This window comes from Hydra vulgaris, chromosome 07, assembly GCF_038396675.1.
Source record: "Hydra vulgaris chromosome 07, alternate assembly HydraT2T_AEP".
Classification (NCBI taxonomy): domain Eukaryota; kingdom Metazoa; phylum Cnidaria; class Hydrozoa; order Anthoathecata; family Hydridae; genus Hydra; species Hydra vulgaris.
In genome coordinates, this window is record NC_088926.1 from 10,915,001 (window position 1) to 10,940,147 (window position 25,147).

General features: G+C 27.9%; 1 protein-coding gene across 1 annotated transcript in view; it reads right to left on the reverse strand.

The window, feature by feature from the left end:
* Window positions 1-2,054: 2,054 nt before the first annotated feature.
* Window positions 2,055-25,147, reverse strand: part of LOC136082288 (uncharacterized) — an 88,058-nt gene continuing 64,965 nt past the window's right edge. Inside the window, exons 12-26 of the mRNA XM_065801015.1 lie at window positions 25,012-25,047; window positions 24,637-24,909; window positions 24,387-24,523; window positions 24,199-24,274; window positions 22,390-22,488; window positions 20,372-20,470; window positions 20,077-20,175; window positions 14,948-15,121; window positions 8,892-8,981; window positions 4,986-5,179; window positions 4,640-4,901; window positions 4,227-4,547; window positions 2,882-3,355; window positions 2,598-2,780; window positions 2,055-2,523 (exon numbers count right to left, since the gene is read on the reverse strand). Of these exons, the coding sequence (XP_065657087.1) occupies window positions 2,153-2,523; window positions 2,598-2,780; window positions 2,882-3,355; window positions 4,227-4,547; window positions 4,640-4,901; window positions 4,986-5,179; window positions 8,892-8,981; window positions 14,948-15,121; window positions 20,077-20,175; window positions 20,372-20,470; window positions 22,390-22,488; window positions 24,199-24,274; window positions 24,387-24,523; window positions 24,637-24,909; window positions 25,012-25,047 (2,888 nt within the window). The 3' untranslated portion in view covers window positions 2,055-2,152. The remainder of the gene's footprint in view (window positions 2,524-2,597; window positions 2,781-2,881; window positions 3,356-4,226; window positions 4,548-4,639; window positions 4,902-4,985; window positions 5,180-8,891; window positions 8,982-14,947; window positions 15,122-20,076; window positions 20,176-20,371; window positions 20,471-22,389; window positions 22,489-24,198; window positions 24,275-24,386; window positions 24,524-24,636; window positions 24,910-25,011; window positions 25,048-25,147) is intronic.

Consider the following 25,147-nt stretch of genomic DNA (forward strand, 5'->3'; position numbering starts at 1 on the left):
ATAGGACAAAATAATAATCCCCACATGGGTTACATATGGAAAAAATCCACGCGTATCCCATGTGGGCTTTTTCACTGGGATACGATGGTGTTTTAACGTTCCAGCAGCTCCTTGGTGGGGAGGGATATTCAAAAGAATTATCCGAACCACCAAGAGAGTAATTAAAAAAGTACTTGGAACATCAAAAGTAACTTACGAAGAAATGACTACAATTCTGGCTGAAATTGTAGTTACTATAAATAACCGGCCAATTACATTTCTTTACGATGCACCTGGTGACGAACCGCTAACCCCAAATCATCTCGTGTTTGGGAGGAAATAACCTTTAGAATCTGTGAATCTTAGTAACCTTTTACCTACAGACCAAAGCGATGATAAACAAAAATATTTACACCAAAAAGCAATTTTGGATTTCTATTAGCATATTTGGAAAGAAGAATATTTAACAAGTTTACGAGAATTGCATAAAAGCGTGACACATCGAAGTTGGAGATTTCAAATGAAATTTGGCGATGTTATGATAATCGACGATCAAAAGGTTCCGCGTACAGTGTGGAAAATAGGCGTTATAAAAAGGTTACGATATTTAAATGATGGTCAAGTACGTGCTGCCGAAATACGTGTCATCTCTGGTGATCGATCTGTTATTATTAAAAGAATAGCAAATAAACTTTATCTGTTAGAAAGACATTACGATATTAAAGAACAATCAATTCAAGTAACATTTGTGTGTGAAAGGAACATTAACACTTTAATTAACAATTTAAAAGTGCCGGCCGCAGTGTTGCGTTAGTTCGCTAACGCAGCAGCCAGTTGGTTTCTTGTTTTTATATATAAAACAGAAAGCGCTATTTTCGTTCTCTCTCTTGCGTTTATATTTTTCTACGTGTGACTTGGCGTATTCACTTGGCGCGATCCAAGGTTTTATTGTATATCACGAGTCGTATCTTCAAGAAATATATTGTAAAGTAATCTTATCTACGTGATTTATTACTAGAGTTCCTTCTAAACTCTTTAATACCTGAGACCTTGCAGATTAATGCCCTATCGGTCGTTTTTTTGGTCCTCAAAATTGAGGTTGGGACCTTTTTCGGATAGGTGTGGAATGATAGATTAAGAGAACATGGTGATGAAGATGGTTTTTTGTGTTTTATAGTTTTTGGTACTAAATGTGGCCTCGACAATGCATACACAAAGTACAAACAGGGACATCATCCATGCGCAATATGGCACTCTTAATACTCTAATACTTTTTCAGCTGTTGATGGAATCAGCCTCTCTGAGAGCTACCACAGAACTCGGGAAACCTGACTACCAGCCGGCCTCAGAACCATAAAACATTACAGCTGCATCAAGCAATATTTGTATGTTAAACAGATAGCAAAAGATAAGGTTTAAGCAGAAAAAGTTTAAAATTTTGATATTCATATCATCAAGATACGTAAGGTAAGATTACTTTACCTTCATCATGATTTTTTTTGCGATTATTTCTTGATAGTTTGAACAATTGTTAAAAACCTATTTAATTAATTTTTATGAGAGCAATCTGAAATTAGAGCTTTCAAAACATCCCATTTACGTAAGACTTAGTCGCTATTTTAACAGCTAGAGAAATTATATTACAAAGATTTTTGCACCATTTAAAAACGAATTCGTTTTCACCCAGCTCGTCTATCATACCTCTCTCAGCCTAGCTAAATCAATTTTAATTTAAAAAGCTAAATAAATGATTTTCGATTAAAAAAAAAATATATTAGTCTTATCAACATTCATCATTAGTTTTTAATAAATTTTTATGGGGCATAGTCTACAATTTCCTGCTAAACTAAATACATAGATTTAAGATTAATTATATCGGATAGTTATATCATGGGGAGACTTCTGCAAAGTTTCTTAAATAAATTGTAGTTCTATCACAACTATTTTTAAACCAAACACTTCGGCTTAGTAAATCATTTTAAACCACACACTTCGGCTAAGTAAATCATTTTAAAAATTACACACCTCGGCTTAGTAAATTATTTTTAAACCACACACCTCGGCTTAGTAAATCATTTTTCTGAACCTGGAAACTTAAATTATTTTTTCACAAATACTAGATAACATAAAAGATTAACAGCGTAAAAATGTCAAAAATAAACATAACAAGCTTTTAAACAATTAATACACTAAACGTTGACGAAAATTCTTCTTTTGAAACAACACGTTGAGCACTAACTGCAATTAGGACTGTAGTTCCAACAAGACTTGATTCGCTGGGAGCGTGAAATTCGAATTGTATAAATGCATTTTCTCTAATAGTCAAAGTTTGTACTGCTGGTGAAATACTTCCGTGGCTTGCTTTTACAGTAAAAGTAATTGACTCTACATTATCAAAGTTAAAAACCATAACTTGAACATCAACAGTATTTGATAATAGGGCGGTGAACATATTTCCAGCAAATATGGGAACCATAAAAGTAGTTTTAGGTTTCAAGACTCCAAGAGATATTCGTTCAAAATTTGATCCATTTATAGTGAGACCTGAAAATTGAGAAAAATAGCAATATATTAATCAAATTTAAATATAAATAAAACGTAATAAAACAACTACTTACCATAACATTTTAGTTTAAACGGTGAATTAGGAGGGGTGATTTTGACAGAAAACACTCCGTTTTCTTGCATGAATAATGATAAATCAGAAAGCAAGGTTCCTATCAATCCTTGAACTTGACATTTAAAAGTAGATAAATTGATATTTCTGCCAGCAACTCGTACAAGCATATTATTTTCCAAACCTGCGCTCAATAATAAAACAGAATAAATAAAGAATAAAAATTAAATAGTATTATAATATAAAGTTAAAAAAAAAAAAAAAAAAATCTTTTAAAAAAACAACCTTTGATAGGGTCGCTAAAAAGATAGACAGGGCTATTATTAGTGGGATGTTGTTGATAAGCAAAAGAAATAGAAAACTCGATAGGGTCATTTGAAACCGCTTGGACACTATACTTGAAATCTACTGCACTTGTTGAAAGATTAAGGGTCCATTTACCAAAAAATCCTTTGCTAGAACTTGTTAATTGATAAATCTTCGTCATTGACGTAGTTGTACTTGGTGATGCTAGTGTACCATCTTCAAATTGTAACTGAATCAGGTTAACTGCATTTAATGCGCTAGTGGAAGCAAATACACTTATCTTTTCAATGCCATCATCAACAAAAAAGTCGTAACTAGTTATCGCTTCACTTTTAGTACTAATACCCGTTGATGTTTCAGCTGATGCTATGACTGTATCTTGCTGCAAACTGCTTTTCACATATTCTGTAAAACTCATTATTTCCGTATCATCTTTCAGGGGGAATATTTGACCTATTAAGTTAAATAGATTATTAAACATCCATTAAAAAATATTTCTTAGGCAAAAGGAATTTCTTAGGAAAAAGGAATTTCTTAGGCAAAAGAAGATGTATCTATAAAAAGAGGAAGAAACAAATAAAAAATAAAAATAAAACTAGAAGGAAATTATTCGCATATTTTTTAAAACAAACAAACAGTTATATAGTCAGAAACTGAATCTTTCTAACTGTTGGCCTAAAACCTTCTTTTTCTCCATTAAACAAGAATAATAATAAAGATGATACCCATTTTAAATAATTGTAAAAATATCATACAAAACATTTTTTTAATTTTATAATCAAATGTTAACAACATTAAATAAGCTACATCAAAAGTTAAAAAAAAGTTAAGAAAGGGACTTTCAAAAAAGATTTTCGTTTCTTTTTTATCTTTAGTTTTTATTATTTTTTGTTTCAAAAACACAACAGATACTACGTATTACTTATATTTAAAATACTAAGACCAATAACAAAATCAAGTATCTAGAGTCTTAAAGAATTACTATTTCTTGTGTTCAATTTATACTACAAGAAAAATAACTTTAAATATCATTCAATAAGAAAAAAAAAACATCAAAATAACAACATTTATAAAAATATAAAATTTTTGATTAGTTTTTTATTTTTAGTTTACCTTTCGTTATTGGTACCCATATTACTTGGAAAAATTTAGCTAATAGGTATCTACACTACAGATATTATGTACTGCTTATATTCAAAATACTCAAGGCCCATAAGATAATCAAGAATTTTTAAAGCTACTTCTAACATTTTATTCATACAAGAAAACAAATTTTATAAAAAAACAGCAATAAATTATAATAACCATTATAAAAATACCTTACCTGATGTGTATGCTGCAATCTCTTTAAAACTATCTATACCAGATCCACAACCATTAAGATTTGCAAAAAATGTAATAGGTGAGGAATATGATGATGCAACACCTTTCAAGGCATCAATATTTGATCTAGAATCATCCTTAGCACTAGCATCGGTGAAAACAAACATTGGACTGCTGAATTGTGGTCCTTTATTAAAAGCATTTAACATACCACCAAATGCTAATTCTGGACAATCACCACCACCATAAACAGAAAGCTTAGTGATCTCATCTATAACTTCAGCTCTTTGCATTTCACTTTTGTAAACAACTGGCCCAAGACCTAAATACATTGTTAAAAATATTATATAAATGTAACATTTCAGAAAAGTTCATGCAAAGAAATTTTCCAAAATAAATACATAAAACATTTACCAGGGTCATTAAATGGTGATAGTATGTAATCAACAGGAAACTCTCGAGTTGTTTCAATTATTGCCTTTGCAATTCCCTTTGCAGCATTTATTTCTTCAGACATAGATCCAGTTGTATCAATTACAAACATTAAAGTACTAGCACCTTGACTTGAAATTATTTGAGAAAATTTTTCATCACCAACTTTAGACTTAATCTTATTTAAATATCCCTCTGATGCTTCATTTATGTCATCAATTGGAAGCCCTTCAGTTATTTTTTTCTGTAGTAATTAAAAGTTTAAAAAGTAAGTTTAAAATATAATTTGCAAATCAATTAAAAAAACTAATGAAAAATATGTATTTACTTTCATAAAGTTAAACAAAGATTTCCCAAGAGTAACCCGAGCAAAATCGATAGAACCTCCTTTAGCAGCAGTTATTAAAAATTCTTCTAATTGTTTTAATAGAGTTTCAATTGGCTTTTGTGCTGTTGGATCAACTGAAACAAACTCAGCAGCAACAGCTTTTTGAATTTCAAAGATTGCTTTCAAAGATTTACCTATATGGTTAAGAAAAAAAGACTTAATGTATACACATTAAAGAAAAATTAAATGCCATTTGATGACACAAATTGAAATTTTATAATTACTCTCCTTAACCAAAAAGCATATTAAGCATACTATTCAAATGAATCCATAGTAACCTAATATTATCAATACAAAATAAATAAAGAATAGAAATAAAATAAAAATTTAATGCCATACCTATGCGTAGTATATAAGAGACCTACAGACAGTATCTACTCATTCTTAAAACAATTTGTCAATGTATACTCTTTTATACTTAGGCATTACCTAAGTATAAAAGAGATCTATTATGGTAAAAATTATTCTCACTTTGCTCATTTTTCTGTGTATAAAGCGCTTGGATTAAAGTTTAACAATGCCAATTCTCCAATATAATTTTTAGAATTTTCTTTTGTTAACTGATCTGAAACATTCTTTCCAGTTTATTCTACTTCTACCTCCTTTTTCTCCAGATGAAATATTTATATGCAACCCCAATTGTCTGCATCTTTATGTTCTATATGACCAAACTACTAGATCTCTGACCATCTTTGTTTATTCTTTTTTTTTTATATAGTCATACCACACATCTTTTCACTATTTTTCTTTGTTTTTTATGATCACACCACACATCTACAGTCATTTTCTCTATTCTTTTCAGAAACTGTACATCAGAGGTTGGCAAATTGTGGGCCGCAGCCCAATTGTGGGTCTTTGCTACATAATTTGTGGGTCCCAAGCCACCGAACTGCATAATATACAAAGTAGTGTAGTTGTGGGCCTTTTAGTTGTTTTCCAGGCTGTAAAAATTATAAAGCTTCCTTATAAAATACTCCCTAACACCAGATCTTGTCAGTTTAGACATAGTAAAAAAATAATTTTAATGCACTCTAACACTGTAGCACTTTAAGACTTCAAATAAGATCCTTATACTTAAAAGTTAAATCATGCTAAAAAATTACTCTACAAAAAAAAAAACATTCGAAAAGCACGTCAAAAATAATTAGAACATTCGAATTTGTTCAGATGAAGTAACTCAAACAACAATTTAATTAATTTAACACTGTAAAAACTATTTCATATCAAATATACCAGTGGTAAAAGTTATCGTCTTTTGAATGTTTTTCGTACTTTTCTTGAATAAAAATACTACATTGTTTAGATTTTTTACGAAATAAGTATTATAAAAGAAATAGTCGGCAAATCTTTAATGTTTTAAATAACCGGTTTTTTAAGACGCAATATTTGGAAATTAAATAACCAAAAATTACTCGAGTATAATCGAGTAACCGGTTATCGAGTTTGGATGCTTTACTCAGAAGTTGCAACTCTGATAAATACACACATTAACTTGCAAAGATATGCCAGGTAAACATGAAGCGAAGCGTAAATATGCACATCAGTGGAATGAAAAATGGGAGCTGATTTATTTCTTCACTGAGGGACCAAGTAACAATGCTCTATGTTTAATATGTAATGAGACTGTTAGTGAACTGAAAGGAACCAAGCTTGAACGTCATTTTGTATCAAAACATGAATTGTACAATACTAAATATCCTCTTGATTCAACAACCAGAAAAATAAAATACGACTCATTGAAAAGCTGTTTAGAAAAACAGAAAAATTTGTTTCAACAAATGTCTAGCAGTGTTGATTGTGAAACTCGTGCCTCTAATATGGTGTCATGGATATTAGCAAAAAACCTGAAACCATTTACTGATGGTGAAATAATCAAAGAATGCATGATTGAAGCATCAAAATTTCTTTTCCCAAATGATAAAAAAATTCATGACAAATTTCAAAGTATGCACTTGTCCGCGCGTACAGTTACTCGAAAAATTGAGAAAATGGTTGTTAATGTTTGAGAACAATTGTCAAACAATCTGTCAGAAGCTGAATTTGTGAGTATCGCTCTCGTTGAGTCTACTGACTTTGTCGGTAAAGCACAACTCTGTGTTTATGCACGTTTTATCACTACGAATTGTTGTTTATTTAAAGAACTGCTTGGAATTGAACCACTGGAAACAACTACAACTGGACAAGACATTTATGACAAATTGTTCAAAATATTAAAAAATAGGAAAGTGCCCCTTCAAAAAATATCTTCAGTTGTCGCAGATGGCGCTCCTGCTATGATTGGAAGAATTTGAGGAGTTGTTACTTTGCTGAGAAATAGTGGTGAGTTTCCTAACAAATTTATGTCATCTCACTGTGTGATACACCAGGAAGCACTGTGCGCTAAAGTTGCAACAATTGATGATGTAATGACAGCTGTAGTAAAAAGAATCAATCATATACGTTCCAATGCACTCAAACAGCATCAATTTCGTGCGCTAATGGAATAAAATGAAGATGAACATGGTGATCTTCTTCTTCATTCAGAGGTATACAGACAAAAAATAAATAATTTACCATTACAATCAAAAATAAATGTTTGTCTATTTTTTGCAGGTTAGGTGGCTATCAAGAGGAAATATTCTTAACAAATTTTGGGAGTGTTTGCCAAGTGTACTGCAGTTCATGTTAACTCAAAAATTTTCATTCATTACAATGTCTATTGAAGAGTTTAAGTGTAAACTGGCTTTCCTTTGCGACATCACAGCACAATTCAATGTTCTGAATAAGAGATTACAAGGCCACCGTGTGCTGGTTTGTGATTTGATCAACCACATCACTGTGATGAAGACAAAACTTAATTTGTACAAAACTCAATTTGCATCTGGTAGTTGTACTCATTTTCCTACTTTAAATGAATGTCAACCATCAAGGGAAATGTTATCGTCATTTTCATTAATAGTGACTGCTCTGTATGATCAATTTGAAAACAGATTTAATGAATTTGAAGACTTAAAAAAGCATATGGTTTTTTTGTGTTATCCATTTGACTTTGATATGAATGATATTAGTATTCTAAAGGACTTTGAAGAAGCTGATATTTTAAAAGCAGAGGATGAACTAAATAACTTTCAATGTGACGACAAGTTGAGAAGAAAGGCACCAAAAAAAAATGAAGATGGCACTTTTGGTGAAAATTTAATCATTTTCTGGCATGCTGTCATGAAGGAACGTTTTCCAGTTCTTAAAAAACATGCAAATAGACTTATCTGTATGTATGGCACTAGTTACCAATGCGAACAAACATTCTCAGCCATGAAAATAATAAAAAATGTTTACAGAACAAGATTGACTGACACTCATTTGAATGACCTTGTGCTAGCTGCAACAACAAAATACTCACAAAATTTTTAATTGTGTTTTATGTGTTTTATTTCTTAAGTATGTATTTTGTATTGATACAATTATTAGTTCTATAATCTAATTCTATACTATATTCTGTTATATAGGTAATATAACCTATTTTATATATAATTTATTTATTGCTGTGGGCCGCAACTAAAACAAGAATTTTGCAAGTGGGCTACTTTGGAAATATGGTGCCGACCACTGCTGTACATCATCAACCTAAACTACTAATGTTTCACTGCGATGCATCTGGATATATGAGATTTATAACTATGCTTCATTTACTGCACATTAGATTTTATTTACTATATATATGCTTTATTTACTGCACATTAATTTTCGCTATTAGAAATAAAAATAACTTTATGAACTTTGCCCAGGCACACTTTACTCTTACCTTTGGTTATGTTCTGCCAGTTAATACAATTTTATATGCACTTTATATAATCAAATTAAAATTACCTGAGATTGGTTTTCCTAGATTCACTGCAACATAAAATATGTTTAAAAAATCGTGAACCAGATTTTGAGCTTGTGTGACACCATCAGGGCCTAAAATAAAAAGCAACGCTTATAACAATGAATCTACAAAAATCTGGTCCTAAGTAAAAGTGGTAAATAACTTAAATAGAATACTTAAATAGAAATAGTATGTTACATTTTAACACTATTAAGTCATAATTAAAAGTTAAATATAAAATGGATATCTCGAAATACAAGTTTATTTTTGAGTTATAAATTTGAAAGTATGCAGCTATAAAAAAATGTATGTATGTAAGTCAAAAATCATTTAATTTATCTTTAAATTTTTTTATAAAATTTAAAAATAAAATTTTTTTAGAGATTGAAAAACTCTAAAAAAATTGTTAAATTTAATACTGATGAAAGTTGATACTTGAAATTTAATACTCATGAAAGTTGATACTTAAATTTAAGCTTGACATAATTCTAGTAACTAACGTAGAATGAAAGAACAAAAACAAATGAAGGTTGATATATATCCAATCTTTTATCAAGTTTTATCAAGTTTTATGTATATAATGAAACTATAAATATGATAATATATAATACTGTATAATACTATAATAATAATAATACGATAATAATATGAAACTATAAATAACTAAGAAACTGCCAAGGTTTATCAAGTTCTATAAATATTAGGAAACTATTTTTATTTTAAAGTTGATATAGAATTTTTTTTTAATGTCTTTAAAACAAACAAAAACTTTTTTTTCCAGAACCTGCTACCAACAAAATCTCTTTTATAAATGTTTTGGTACTTTAACACACATTCCAATTTAAAAAAATAAACCTTTTAACATTCAATGGTGATAAATTTATTGCATGTTACTATAGCATGTTACAAAAGAATGTATATAAAAAAATATACAGTAGTACAGTAACTCGCACCCTGGATATGTTGAACTTGTACTAATTTGGATTAATTTTTAATTCCCCTTGAACTTTCACTATCAACTTACTATAAAATCATCCACTTAAGTCGAACCAGTTGCTAACTTGTACTGTTTTTTTTGGTGGTCTCTTTGGCAAAAAAATTCGCTTAATAAGGACATTTATTTTGAATTGCATTTAAGTGCATGTAATAATAAAACTTCCAATACTTTGAATGTTCAAAAATAAAATAGTTTGCATCAAGTATAGTTAAACATAAAAAAACACTTTCACTGATACCTTCAATATGGTTTAGCTTCGATTAAATTCTATTTATTGACTATTATATTAAAAATTCAAAAACATCAATTAAAATTCAAAACTTAGAACAATCAAAAGTTACAACATATCTTTGTATCAAATATAATTTAACGAACTAAACATTTTTACTGATACCTTTAATTGGGTTAATTTTAGAATAAATTTTATTTATTAAAAATGTTGAAGGTTGTTAAAAGAAAGCTAACAAATAAAACTATAACAAAAAAATCTAAAAGAGGGTTAACACAAAATGTAACAACACCATATTAAAACACTGTTTTGTGATTTTCGATATAAGGAGAATTTAAGACACCATAATATCTATATATACATACATATATATAAAAGTCAGATCAGGTTATCCTGCTACAGGAAACATGTAACCCAGTACAACCTGCTTCATGTCCTGCTGCCTTGTAGGATATGCTTTTTTAGGCAAAGGCTAGGAGATGCTAACTCCGACTTAAAACACTGCCTGCTTTGGGGCTCTTGGTTAAGTAAAGACTAGAGATGGTGTCTCAGTAAAAATACTCATCTTAAGCAGATGTTACACGCATCCGGCTACTGTCTTGTAGAAGGCCTCCTAGACAAAAACTTAAGGGGTAAACAGATTTTATTTGTTGACCAGCCTCACACTCCTTCCTTATCTATTAGGCTGACGCAGATGTATTTTTAATAAATTGTTTCCAGTTTAGAATGTTGAACTCTGGATCTTCTTGACCCAACACATGGTTTTGCTTGTGTCTCTAATTTTATGACCAGACAACTCATTTTATTATCTCCTAATGAGGGTACAGCTCTATAACTCAGTTTTATGGTTCTGAGGCCGGCTGGTAGTCAGGTTTCCCAAACTCTGTGGTAGCTCTCAGAGAGACTGATTTCATCAACAGCTGAAAAATATCAGAGTACTAACAGTGCCATATTGTGCATGGATGGTGTCCCTGTTCGTACTTTTGATGTGCATTATTGAGGCCACATTTGGAGCCCTTTGTTACAGCTTAGGTTTCATTAATAGTAATGAGGCAATTGCATTTGTCATGAAACTTGGTTTGATTCCACAGACTATTCTTTTATGCGCTCTCGTTTAGGACCATTTCACTCTATCACCTTTCTCTTTGTTCAATAGCGCTCTCCTTCATCTCAAGAGTGCACTCTTTTCAATGTTATTTCTGATAAAATTGACCGAGTCCTTCTCTTTCATCAGCCAATATCATTGTTGTTGAATACTTTAATGCTCATCACACAGAATGGCTTGGCTCTATTGTCAGTGACTCTGCTTGCGCTAAGGCCCTCAACTTTTGCCTTACTCAATCTTTAACTCAAATATTCAACTTTCCAACTTGCTTTCCAGACAACCAGAATCATTTACCTTCTCAACTTGTCCTATGTCTTGTTTCTGATCCTAGTCAGTGCTCAGTTTCTCCATATTCACCCTTATGAACTTCTGATCGTGGTTTGATCTCTCTAAAACTATTATCTCATTCATATTCATCATCTGAATCCCCCTATCATTGTACCTTTTACAACTACCTTAGAACTGACTGGGACTCTTTCCATGATTTTCTTCATGATGGCTCTTGGGTAGAAATCTTTCGTCTTCCTGCTGACAAATGTGCTTCTTACATAATTTGGTGGATTCAGGCTGGCATGGAATCCTTTATTCTCTCTCGACGATTCCAGGTCAAGCCTCACACTTCTCCATGGTTTTCCTCACATTGTGCTGCTGCAATTTCCAATCGAAACTGTTACTTCCATATCTATCAGCAAAACAATTCTCCAGAAAATAGACATCTATTTACTAATGCTAGAAACCATTGTAAAAAGGTTTTATTTAACACCGAATCCCACTATTCTCAGGTCATGAAATCTCGTATTTTATCACAAAAATTAGGCTCTTGTGACTTCTGGAAAATCTTTAACAGTATCAATAATAAGGACAAACCTGTAATTCCATCTCTCTTGTATGGTTCAGACTTTGTCACCTCACCTAAAGACAAAGCTGAATTGTTTGCTATGAACTTTTCATCAATATCATCTCTTGATCCCACTATTTGCGTTCTACCTGATATAGCTGTCAAACAGGTTGATCCATTGCTTGACATTCGTTTCACTCCAGCTTCTGTATCAAGAGTGATTTCCTGCTTGGACTCTTCTACAGCTTGTGATCCAGACAACATACCTGTTGTAGTCTTGCAGAAGTGTTCTCCGGAGCTGTCATTCATACTTTCAAAACTATTTAACAAGTGTTAAATAGTTTTGAAAGTATGAGCCTTGTTTTATGGCATGCTAGAAAGTGGCATCTGTTATCCCTATTTTCAAAAAATCTGGAGAGCGATCTGACTCATCTAACTACCGCCTGATTAGTCTTCTTCCTATCATAAGCAAGGTTATTGAATCTTTAATTAACAATCACTTAATCTCTCATCTTGAATCTAATAAATTACTTGCTGATCATCAATATGGATTTTGATCTTCTTGTTCTACAGCTGATTTGCAAACAGTAATAACTGATAGGTTTTATTGTGCATTAGATAATGGTGGAGAGGTAAAGGCTATCGCACTTAACATTTCTAAAGCTTTTGATAAAGTTTGGCATGCTGGTCTTCTCCATAAGCATTCTTCTTTTGGTGTATCTGGCAACATCTTTAAGATTATTGAATCCTTCCATTCCAATCGTAGTATAAAAGCTGTCCTCGATGGGCAGCACTCTTCTTCTTATACTTTAACTTCGGGGGTTCCTCAAGGTTCAATCCTGGGCCCTATATTCTTTTTAATTTACATTAAAAATCTTCCATATATTCTCACTTCTAAGGTGGCATTGTTTGCTGATGATACTACTATTTACTCTTGTCATGATAAGAAGTCAACACTCTCTGATTGCTTGGAGGGGGCATTTAAGCTTGAAAAGAATCTCGCTTCTGCTACAGCATGGGGCTCACAGTGGCTGGTGAACTTTAATTAAGATAAATCCCAATTTTAAGATAAAAGCCAATCGTTATTGCAACAATTTAGATCTTTCTATATTTATGAATGGTAATGTACTCAATGAGTCATCTACCCTTCATCTTTTAAGATTAACTCTTACATCTGTCGTTGTATGGAATCTGTTGTCATATATGGGGCATATCTCCTAATGATGTCCTCTCTTTTAGACAAGGTGCAAAAATGCATTGTAAACATAGTTGGGTCTGCTCTTACGGCCAACCACTAACCATTATCACATCATTGTAAGCTTGCTTCTCTTTCTCTTTTCTACAAATACTATAATGGGCACTGCTCTAAAGCATTAGCATCTCTTGTGCCGTCTAGTAAAATTCAATCTCATATTACTTGTCATTTAATTAAGTCTCCTCCTTTTTCTGTGACTGTTCCTAATCGCTTCAAAAGTTCTTATTTGTCTAGTTTTTTTCCTCAAAAATCAGTTCTTCGGAATTCGCTTCCTTCATCTTGCTTTCCTGATTCATATAATTTGAATTTAAGTCGTCTGTCAATTGTTATCTTTCTCTACAAACTTCATCTTTTCTCTTCCAGTAACTTCCAACTCTAATAGTGGTTGCTTGTAGCCATGTTGGAAGCAAAAATGTTAAAAAAAATAAAATAATAATACTGAAAGAACTTGATAAAGGAGAATCATCTGCATCTATATCAAAGAAATATGGCATTCCAAAGCAAACATTGTCTAGATGATTAAATGAAAAAAACACATAACCAGAAGTAAAAAAAAAATAAAACTTCTGTAAGTCGCAAGTCTCCCTAAATAAGGATTTGGATAAAGCATGCTATATATGGATTTTAAACACCCAACGCTAAAACATTTATGTGTCATTCTGTGTCAATAGATTTCAAAATCTCAATAAGTCATTTTCAGAAAATTCGACATTATGAGAGCTTGGCTTAATTTGGACAACTCACACAAAATATATATATCCCTTCAGAGTCTGAGTAAACAAGATTCTACTGTATGATTTATAAACCTTGAAAAAAATCATTTTAGAAATTTTTAGTTATAAAATGATAAATTTTTATGTAAAACATTTCAGAGCAAAACCTGATATTAAAATTTGCATTTAAATTGGTTAAAATTTAATTTTTTAAATTTTTTTTAGGCTGAGATACCATAAAAAAAATATTTTAATTTGAATATAAAATGATTACTATTGCTAAAATTTATTTAAGTTTAAGATATCATTAATAAAATTTTTTTTAACTAATATTATAGATTGTTAAATGTTCAAGGGTTTTGCATATATCTTGAAAACAACTTTACCTAATTTTTTAAATCTTGATTTAAAAATATCTTAAAAACAAAACTAACAGGTTAAACAACACTGAAAAAAATAGTGTTTAGAACCACCATATTAGAAATAATAAGAAGTATTGGGAATATTTAAAACAATAAAAATTACTTGAAATTAGAAAGAATAAAACACATAAATCTCAGATAAAATTTGTTTTAAATGCTTGGTTATGGTACAGAACCCCACTGACTGACAGGATTATCAGATATGAAAAATGAAACCCACTGACTGACTCAAATGGTTGTTAAAAAAAATTCTTTTTATCGTTAAACTAAATGTATATTGTGGTAGTATAGAGCTTATTTTGTAATTTTCATTGCCACATTTAGTTGTTTTAACTTATCACAAACCCTTGTAATGGTTTCGGAAACCATTACAAGGGAATCCCATGAGAATTCAAGTTGCAGCTTCCAAGCTGAAAATCAGCAACTTAAAAAAAAAAACATGTTTTAAAGATAAAATATTTGAATGCAGATTATCAAGTAGCAATTATAAATTACATACCAGGACAGAAACTGTTATTACATCCTTGGGTTTCCATTTTTATTCCAATACAGTCTTTGCCTCCAGTTTGCGGTTTAGGATTATCACATTCTCGCGTTCTTGTTTGCACACCTCCACCACATGTTTTTGTACAAGGACTGAAATCTGACCAGTCACTGAAACCACCATCTACTTCTAGTTAGATAAGAAAAATGCATTTATAAACACATACCTATAAATAACTTTTACTTATTAAAAATAAAACAAAAAAACTTTAAAAAGTTCAATAAATTTTTTAACCACAAACCATAGAAAGAACCTTTGCCTCTTAAAACCAGAGAAATAAGAGATAAAATAAGAGTTTTTATTGTTATTATGATTTTTTTTTTCCTTGTATGACTTTTTAATTTAATGTTTTTAAGAATCGCATAAACGTTTCCATCACGTCCATTTTATTAACAAGTTCTTAAACAAGACCGTTATTATTCAAAACTAAGAATAGAATAATAATAAAAACTATAGTAATTGGTATTGGTATTGTACACGACCCACTTTTGACATGATCAATCTGCGACAGTTCTTTTTCAAAAATATTTTGTTTAATAATAATGCAAAAACTGTTTTACTAAAAAATAAACTATTTTTAAAAATTAAACTTTTGTCTGTTTTCTTATAAAAAAAAAACTCCAAGTTAAGTCTTGAAAATAATCATATTGATGATATTCTTTTGATCTTTTATTTATCTATAGTTACTTTAATTTTAAAATATTAATTCAAAATTTTACAAACACAGTTTTAACAGGTTTTTTTTAATTTTATTTTAGTAATTGGAATTTAAATTAAACATAAATAGATTAAAACAGTGTTATTTAAATTCAAAGCTTTTATTTTGATTTCAAATAGCTCTCCTATTGTCGTAAAGTTGCATCTCTTTCTTTTTTCTACAAATACTATCCTAGTCACTGCTCAAAGGAGCTATCATCTCTAGTTCCATCAACTAAAACTCATTCTCGCTTTACTGGTCATTCAGCAAAATCTTATCCTTTTTTTGTCACTGCATGATCTAAAAACTTATTTACCTAATTGTGCATATTAGGGAATTCCAAACCACTAGACTTATGAAATTCAAAATATTATATGAACTTCTAACATCACCTTTTCAAAGTTTTTTTTAAGTTTTAAACTGTTATTTAGTGATCAGTTGATTACAGTTTCAACTCCCAAAGCCACTTTTAGGTTTAACAACCAACAACATTTATTATGATTTAAAAGTATTAAAACAATTGTGTTACATAGTGTTATTAATTATCAATTATTAAAGCTTAATATAATAAACATTAAACTTTTTAAACAAAGAAATTTAAAATAAAGAAATTAAAAAAAAAAAAGTGCACTAATCAGGTTTAATGTAAAAGAGCACGAAAGAAAATGAGTTTTTTACTCACAAAAGAAAATGATAGGTAGAAAAAGAAAGTTTATCGGTAACTTATCTTAAAAATTTTTCTTAACTTTTGTGCATATGACTTTTTCAAATCTAAAAGTCATAAGATCTATAAAATGTAAATAAAAGACTTCAAAGAACAACTGTAAATAAAAGACTTCAAAGAACAAAATAGAGCAAGTAACTTTAAAAAAAAACAACAAAACATGTTCTTCAAATACAATTCTTATTCATGTAAAAATAGTTCAACTCATGTTTAGTAAAAATAGTTCAAACTTATTTTTTTAATTATTTTCTTAAATCTGAACTTAAAATGTGTTGTCAATTTTGGTTTTTATTTAAATTAGGATTTTGTTAGTTTTTAAACTGTGTTAATATAATTAGCTTTATTTAAATAAAAACTGTAAACTTTCTCCATTAACAAAGATTGAGTTCTTATTTAAGAACTCTAAAAGCATTGGTAATATCAAGATTACAATTCAATAATTATCTTAATAAATAAATAAGTTTGAACTTTAAATTATTTTTACTACAAATAAATAATAATTGTGTATGCAGAACAAATTTTGTTGTTTTTGTCAAAGGTTTCTAAGGTTACAATCTCTTTTTTGTTTTATAAGTTGCACATTTTACAGACCTTGTCATGTTCAAATTTGAAAACGTCATACACACAAAAAGTTGAAAAAAATTTGAAAAAATTAAACTTTTATTTTATCTAGTTTCACTTTTTTTTTTTATTAGTTACAATATTAATGAATTTAAAGAAACTGGTAAGCATTATAATGTACAAGAGTTTATTATTAGTTTGTATAAAGGCTTAGAAAATGCCTAATATCAATAAACAAATAACTCATGGAAGTATTAAACTTTTAATCTAGTTACCAGTCCCATTGTTATATTTATATATATTATATATTGCATTATTGGAGTTTTGCTTAATTATATCATCATTTATTAAATGGTTTCAATTACTTTTATATTAAAACTTAACCAATTTTATACCAATTTTATTCCAATTTTCATATTCATAATTGATATAATTTAACATAGAAAGACATAATCAACTAAGCAAAAGACTATGCAGTAGTCAAAACATGTATTTAAAAATTTATTAAAGTGTAAAACAACACTGAGAATTTGAACAACAAAGACTACCACATCAGTACAAAAAGATAGAAAACACTGAGAAACTGAACAACAAAGACTACCACGTCAGTACAAAAAGATAGAAAACACCGAGAAACTGAACAACAAAGACTAACACATCAGTACAAAAAGATAGAAAACACTGAGAAACTAAACAACAAAGACTACCACATCAGTACAAAAAGATAGAAAACACTGAGAAACTGAACAACAAAGATTACCACAGTACAAAAAGATAAAAAACACTGAGAAACTGAACAACAAAAACAAAGTGGAAAAATGTTTATTACAGTTTATAAATTTCAGAAATTCAGTCAAGGAAAGGAATATGCAACCAAACATGGAACTAAAAAATTAGTTGAAAAGATAACATTAAATCCCATAAAATGTTCATAGATAAATATCAAAAAATCCACAGAGAGCAACAGCTTTTTAAATGATCAAACTGACATTTCAAACAGCACTGATTGAAATCAGTCTGAAAAGTTTAGATGGCAAGGTAGACATGAAAATTTCAACAACAGATTGGAAACTTAAGAGCAGACAACTAAAAATTACATTCAAAGAAGTGGAAATGTTTATAAAAGATTTTTTAAGTATGGATCGTCAAAATTTTAATTACAATCGAATATGCTAATCTTCACTAATCAACCAATGATATGCACGATAAGGCCAGAAAACATTATTGCTAGTAAACTCCCTTTTAGATGGACATGCCTAGGCAACCCCCCTTTAAATAAATAATTAAAAAAAACACACAATTTATCAATACCAAAACAGTCTGAAAAAAATCACAATTATTTTTTACTTAATAAAAACTCTTTGTCTTACAACATAAATTTCCTAAAATTTTACTGTATTTCAACATAAATTTCTTAAAATTTTACTGTATTACTCTTTTTTTTTACTCATTTAAGTAAAACTATAAGTTATGCAATAAAATGCATGCAAAAAAAAAGTTATGCAAATTAGTTACACAATATAAAATAATAAAATTTCACAAGAGTGAAATAAAGTTGAACAAATTACTTAATTTTATATCAATTTTTTTGGTTGTAAAGAATATCGAGCTAATAAATTAAAAATTTATTTAGTTTTGTGATTAACTTTATTTAATTAAAGAAAAAACTCATTCTACCCACACATTTAAAGAGAATTAAATATACAAATTAATAGGTAATCACCCATTAAATAAAAGAATATTTAACTAAAAAAACACAATTAATAATAACAATAAAAAGAAAAATAAACCAATAATAACAATTTAAATAACGAGCAATTAACAAAAAAAACTTTTTTAATTGTTGGGTTGTGAGTGTTGTGTCAAGATTTTGCTTGATAAATATGTGCAAAAAAAAATCTATTATCTTTTACATATCACTTTAGTATGCAGGTTGACAAAGCTAAAAGTTGCATTTTGAATATTCATGACAGTACCATATAGTACTTAGACTTATTGTTTAAAATCTATGGGACAATTTATCATCAGGTGCTTGGTGCTGACTATTTATAATCAACTAGGTGCTTGGTGCTGCTTATCACCAAGGTTGAGCTTACATTGTTGCTTGCTTTGCTTTGATTTTGTACTGTTAGCATCTTTTAATCTCTCAGATTTATTGAGACACTCTTATTTGAACAATGGTACATCTACATTTTTAAATTTTTTTGTGTCAACAATTTGGATGCCAAACATTTGTTTAAAGTTATTGCAGGGTCTATTACAGTTATTTTTAAACTATTGAACAGCTCCTATTGTATGGCTTGAGTTAATACAAAGCTGCAATATGTAATGGCTGCAAGCAATTTGACTGCAAGCAAATGACTGCAACCAAGTTGACTTTTATTTGACTTTGAAGCGGTTACTATACAACATATGATGATGCTAGATGTTGTTGGTGTATGTTTAAAAGGCAATTGCAAAGACAATGTAGTTACTGAAGCAGGTGATGGTAATGGCATATATTCTAGTGGTTATATAATGAAGGTTGTATTGGGGTTCAAACATATTACCAACTTTCAATCTTGACTTATCAATTGATAAAATATTTATGGATGTTGAGTGAAAACAAAACACTATTTTGTTTTTTACCTCAGAACTTTTTACTATAAATAGGAAATTAAATTTTGGAAAAAGATTCATGATTGTTGTAAAAAATTATACAAGAATTTTCAAGTTCACCAATTACACTACTAAGAGTTTTATCCTCATTTTTCAAAAAAAGCTGTTACACAGCTGAAAATTAACATTTTATCAAAAATAAAAATTCTTATTAAAATTATATCTTTTATCATCTTAACCATTAAAAGATTACAACATGGTTACCATGTTACCATGATTACAACATGGTTGAAAAATAATTAGTTAAGAGCAAAAGAATAAAATATTAATAAAAGAGCAAAAAAATAAATTTTTCATAATTATTTTATTATGTCTTGAATTTCATTCTATTCTACTTTACTCTACCTTTCATATAAACATAAGAAAAAGAAAATTTATAATCAAAATGATCTCAAAATGACAGGTAATTACTAAACACTCCATCTTTGAAGTTAAGATACATACCTGTGCAATTATTAATTCCATCCCCAACAAAACCATCATTACAAACACAGGTTGTGCCAATACATCTAGCATTAGGATTGCATATACTTAAGCAAGTAACTAGAAAAATTGTGCAAAATGTAACATTATTATATTATTGTAACATGTAGCATTAGGATTGCATGCACTTGAGCAAGTAGCTAAGAAAATTATAAAATATAATTATATAGTTTACAATGCTACTACACTAAAAAATCAAAACATTCGTGTATGATTTTTATGCATTTATTAAAAAAAATCTTTTATATATATATACCTGTGCAGTCATTAACTCCATCATCAATAAAACCATTCTTACAAACACAGGTTGTACCAACACATATAGCATTTGAATTGCAAGCAGCGGCACATGTAGCTAAAACATTTGTTAAATAAAACTTCATTTCTTAACTTGACTAAATCTATTCGTAATAAAATACCTTTTACTTTTAAGTAACTTTTTAAACTTTAAGTTCTTTAAAACTTTAAGATATAAGTACTAGGATTGTTAAGTTGTTACTAGGTTGATTGATTAATGGTGGTTAAAATAGCAATAACCAATTGTCCAAATAAATTTTGAAACCTAATATCAAAAGTGTTTTGACTAGGTTGCAATAACAAACCATGAACAAAAAAAATTTCGTTACTTTTAATTTGTTAAAGCTTTTGTTAGATAAAAAAACAATTATTTTTAGAAACAATTAAAAAAAGTTCAATTAAAAAAAAAAATTCAATTAAAAAAGTTAACGAATACAGTGCAGGACAAACTTTACATTAAATTTAATAAATTAGGAGGTTATAACCTCTAATAGTATACTATTTATGTGGGTGTGGGTCATCAATTATTCCGCATTCTTCCAGGTCTAAATAAAAACCTGTTACAAACATAAGTTGCTTCAAAACAAAAAACTGTGTAAACCTTTTGAGTCAAGACTAAACTCTTTCGAGTTTTGACTAAATGCAGCCTAAATATTCTAAATATTTAAAAATCAATAAAATGAAAAATTTTAAAATTAAATAATATAAATATTTCAGTGCTTTAAAATTATTGAGCAAAACGATAATAGACAATGTGCATTAGATCATTAGCAAAGTCCTCCTCAATAATAGATTTGAAGCTTCACCAACCATATCGTCAATCAAACAGATAATGATAATAGGCTGTGTATGCTTATAGACACAGCAAAATCTCACTCTCTACTTATGTGTATATATATATATATATATATATATATATATATATATATATATATATATATATATATATATATATGTATATATATATATATATATATGTATATATATATATTTATATATATATACATACATATATATATATATTTATATATATATATACATATATATATATGTATATATATATGTTTTCTATGTTTCTATAGTTTTTATACATATATATATATATATATATATATATATATATATATATATATACATATATATATATATATATATATATATATATATATATATATATATATATATATATATATATATATATGTATAAAAACTATAGAAACATAAAAGTTATTCAAATTAAATTAACAATAAAAGCAAAACTAGAAAAATGTTAAATTTTACATAAATTAAATTTATTTTTTTATAACTGAAACTGATTATCATTAAACTTAATTCAATTAAAAAAGATTTTTTAGTATGAAGTAAAAATGAAATAAACTTTTATTGTTTTAATTTATGATTTATGAATAAAAACTAAAACTAAAAAACAGCAATATATCAAAGAAAAGATTAAAGCTTTACTTATTTATGATGAGCCTAAAATCAAAAATATTCAGTACATTACTTTTCAAATAAAGCCTAAAACTTAAGATTTGAATGCATCACCCTAACATGTGCATTTATGATTTAGAGATTTGATTGAGCATAAAACTTAAAAAAAAAACAAATTTCCTAATTCTTTCAAATAAAGCCTAAAATGTATAAATTCAGAGTGTAAATTATAAAAAAAATTTTAAAAATGAATTTTCTATTACACATAATTTCTAGATATTAACTTTTAAGTTTTAAACCAAGTAGCTTATTAAACTTTAGGTTCATAAACATTAGATTTAAGGATTAGGATTTAGCACTAAGATATTAATAGGTTGATTGTCAAATAGCGTTTAAAATAGGGTTTAAATTTATTTACTGAAAGTAGATAACATTATATTAAATTATAACCAATTCAAATTATGGATGGATAAACTTAAAACATTATGTTATATTGGGTTTATATAACTAAATAAAGACTAAAAAAAAAGCATTAAAAAAAGCAACCTGTGCAGCTATTCACTCCATCACCAATAAAACCAGGATTACAAACACAAGTAGTACCATTACATGTTGCATTAGAATTACAAGATAATAAGCAAGGAGCTAAACACATATATTTGTAATATTAAACATTTTAATTTTATTATATGTAATTTTATTGTTATTATTACTTTTTTAGTATTCACAAACTTGTTTAACACATATTATAAACTAGATGTTGTAATGATAAATTAAAGCTAGCAAATTAAATAACATATTAATTTAGAAGATCTTTTCTATTATTAACAAAAAAATTAAATATTGTTTTATTGTATAACTATATAAAACAAATTAAATTAAATAACATATTAATTTACAAGATCTTTTCAGTTATAACCAAATCAAAATCAAAAAACCAAAAAACCAAAATCAAAAACCAAAAACCAAATCAAAATCAAAAAACCAAAAAAAATTTGACAGCATTTTTACACAATAACAAGCCATTTGAGTCATCAAAAACAGCAATTACCCAATATATTTTTAAATATAACTATTCATGTGGAATGTCAATAATCCTTTTAGATGATTATTGCAATTATTTGCTGCTCTATTTATTATAAACTTGTTTCTGGGTTCACAATTGCAATCATCTACTGAATATCTTATATTATGACTCTAGTTGTTAGACTAGATTGAAAAAATAGCTGATAATAATGTTAACAGTTTAAAATAAACTGTAATAAAAACTAAGTAAATAAAAATAAGATTATTCTATATTGAACCAATATTCTTTCTAATATGTATTTGCTTTAATATTTTTATTTGCAGTTTGTTACTGTTTGTTTTTAACTGGGTATTAACTGGTTTATATGAACAATTTATATAAATATTTTAAAATGTAAGACCTCCTAGCATAAACATGTTAACTCAGTTTTTAATTTTATTTTGAGATTTATGTAATTTTCACAATAAAGGGTAAAAACCTGTCAACTCTTAAACTACAATTTCTTGTCACAAAGTACTTGTTACCAAGATAATCATTAGACAAATTTCTGTTAACTAATGATATGTTATAAATGAACTCATTTTTTACTCAAAATCATAAAAAATGAGTTAATGTGCTGCGAGGTCTTTAGTCTTTTTTCACATTTTACACCAATAGATCACTCATATCACAAATTGTCAAATGATTTTAAGTTTGATTTGATTGTTTCTTTTTTTTTATTTTTAATTCATAGTAAAATCAGTCATTAATTATAAAAATCTGACAAATTATAATTGTTTTAATGTTTTGGGTATTCTTCCTAATAAAAACAAATTACAAATCAAAGAAGCATTTCATTTTATAAAGAAAAATCTCTTTAAAAAAATAATAAATCTTTTAAAAATAAAAATTATCAGTCAAGGTAACTTTATTATTATTATTGAATTTTTTTGGCTATACAGTCATAAAGTGTGATTTATTTTTTATTGGATTGTAACAAATTTATTTCTCCATTAATATTTTTCTGATATGACTTTTTATACCACAGTTTTATTGTAAACTAAACTTTTTGAAAATGTAATATATATATATATATATATATATATATATATATATATATATATATATATATATATATAAATATATATATACATATATATATATATATATAAATATATATATATGTATATATATATATATATATATATATATATATATATATATATATATATATATATATATATATATATATATATATATATATATATATAATAACAAAAATAACAATATTATTTAATAACTTTAGTAATAAATTATAATACTAATAATAACTTAAATGAAGTACTTACGAACAGCCTTCAAAACAATATCATCAATTGCATAATTAGCGTGTTGACCATTTGATGTTGCAATAAATTCAATAGTCTAATATGAAGAAGTTATAAATATTCAAATAAATACAAAAACAAACTGATAAAAAATAAAACAAATGAATTAGCTAATATTAAATAGTTATTAAACTATAATAAAGGAATACCTGAAATGGACTTAACAAGTTAAACTGCAAATTATATGGTGTATAAGAAGCAAATAAAGACATTTGTGTTTGATTGTAAACAACAAATGCATTAGAAGCACTTATCACAACACCATTTACATTTTTAAACTTAATCTCTGAAAAAAAATTTATAAACAGTCTCTTTATCAAAAAAAGTATGGCCAAAAATATAAAAAAAAAGTAAACATTGTACCAAATTGAAATAAACTATTAGAAATTAAAAACTCACCAAATTGAATACAGTTCACACCGAAAGCATGTAGATTAAATGAAAGAATGAAACTATTGCTGAGTAGTGAGTTTATCTGTGTGTAAACTAGTGTGCCTCCATTTGGGTAGATTACAGAATCAAAGTAAATATACCATAGACCATTTGCAGCTCCAGATGGACCAGTCCCATCTAATGGCGTTCCAAAACTGTTTACCTTCCAAGCACCATTTGTTGAACTTAATTGAGAGCATATTACTCCTTTTTCAAAGTCACAATTATAAAGAAGGATATCTATATAATAACAAACAATTAATTTTATTGTTAATCATGAAAAATCTATTTGAAATATTTTTAAAATAATATTTACAATATTAACATCAAAAAATAAATTACTAGAGCATGATGCAAAACCACCAGTAGAGCAAGTGCCTATAAAGTACAAGCAAATGATTAAAAAGAAATAAGATTTAATAAAAGTTGTTTAAAAATAATATAAAATATAAACCAAAACCATGTTTCAATGTGACTC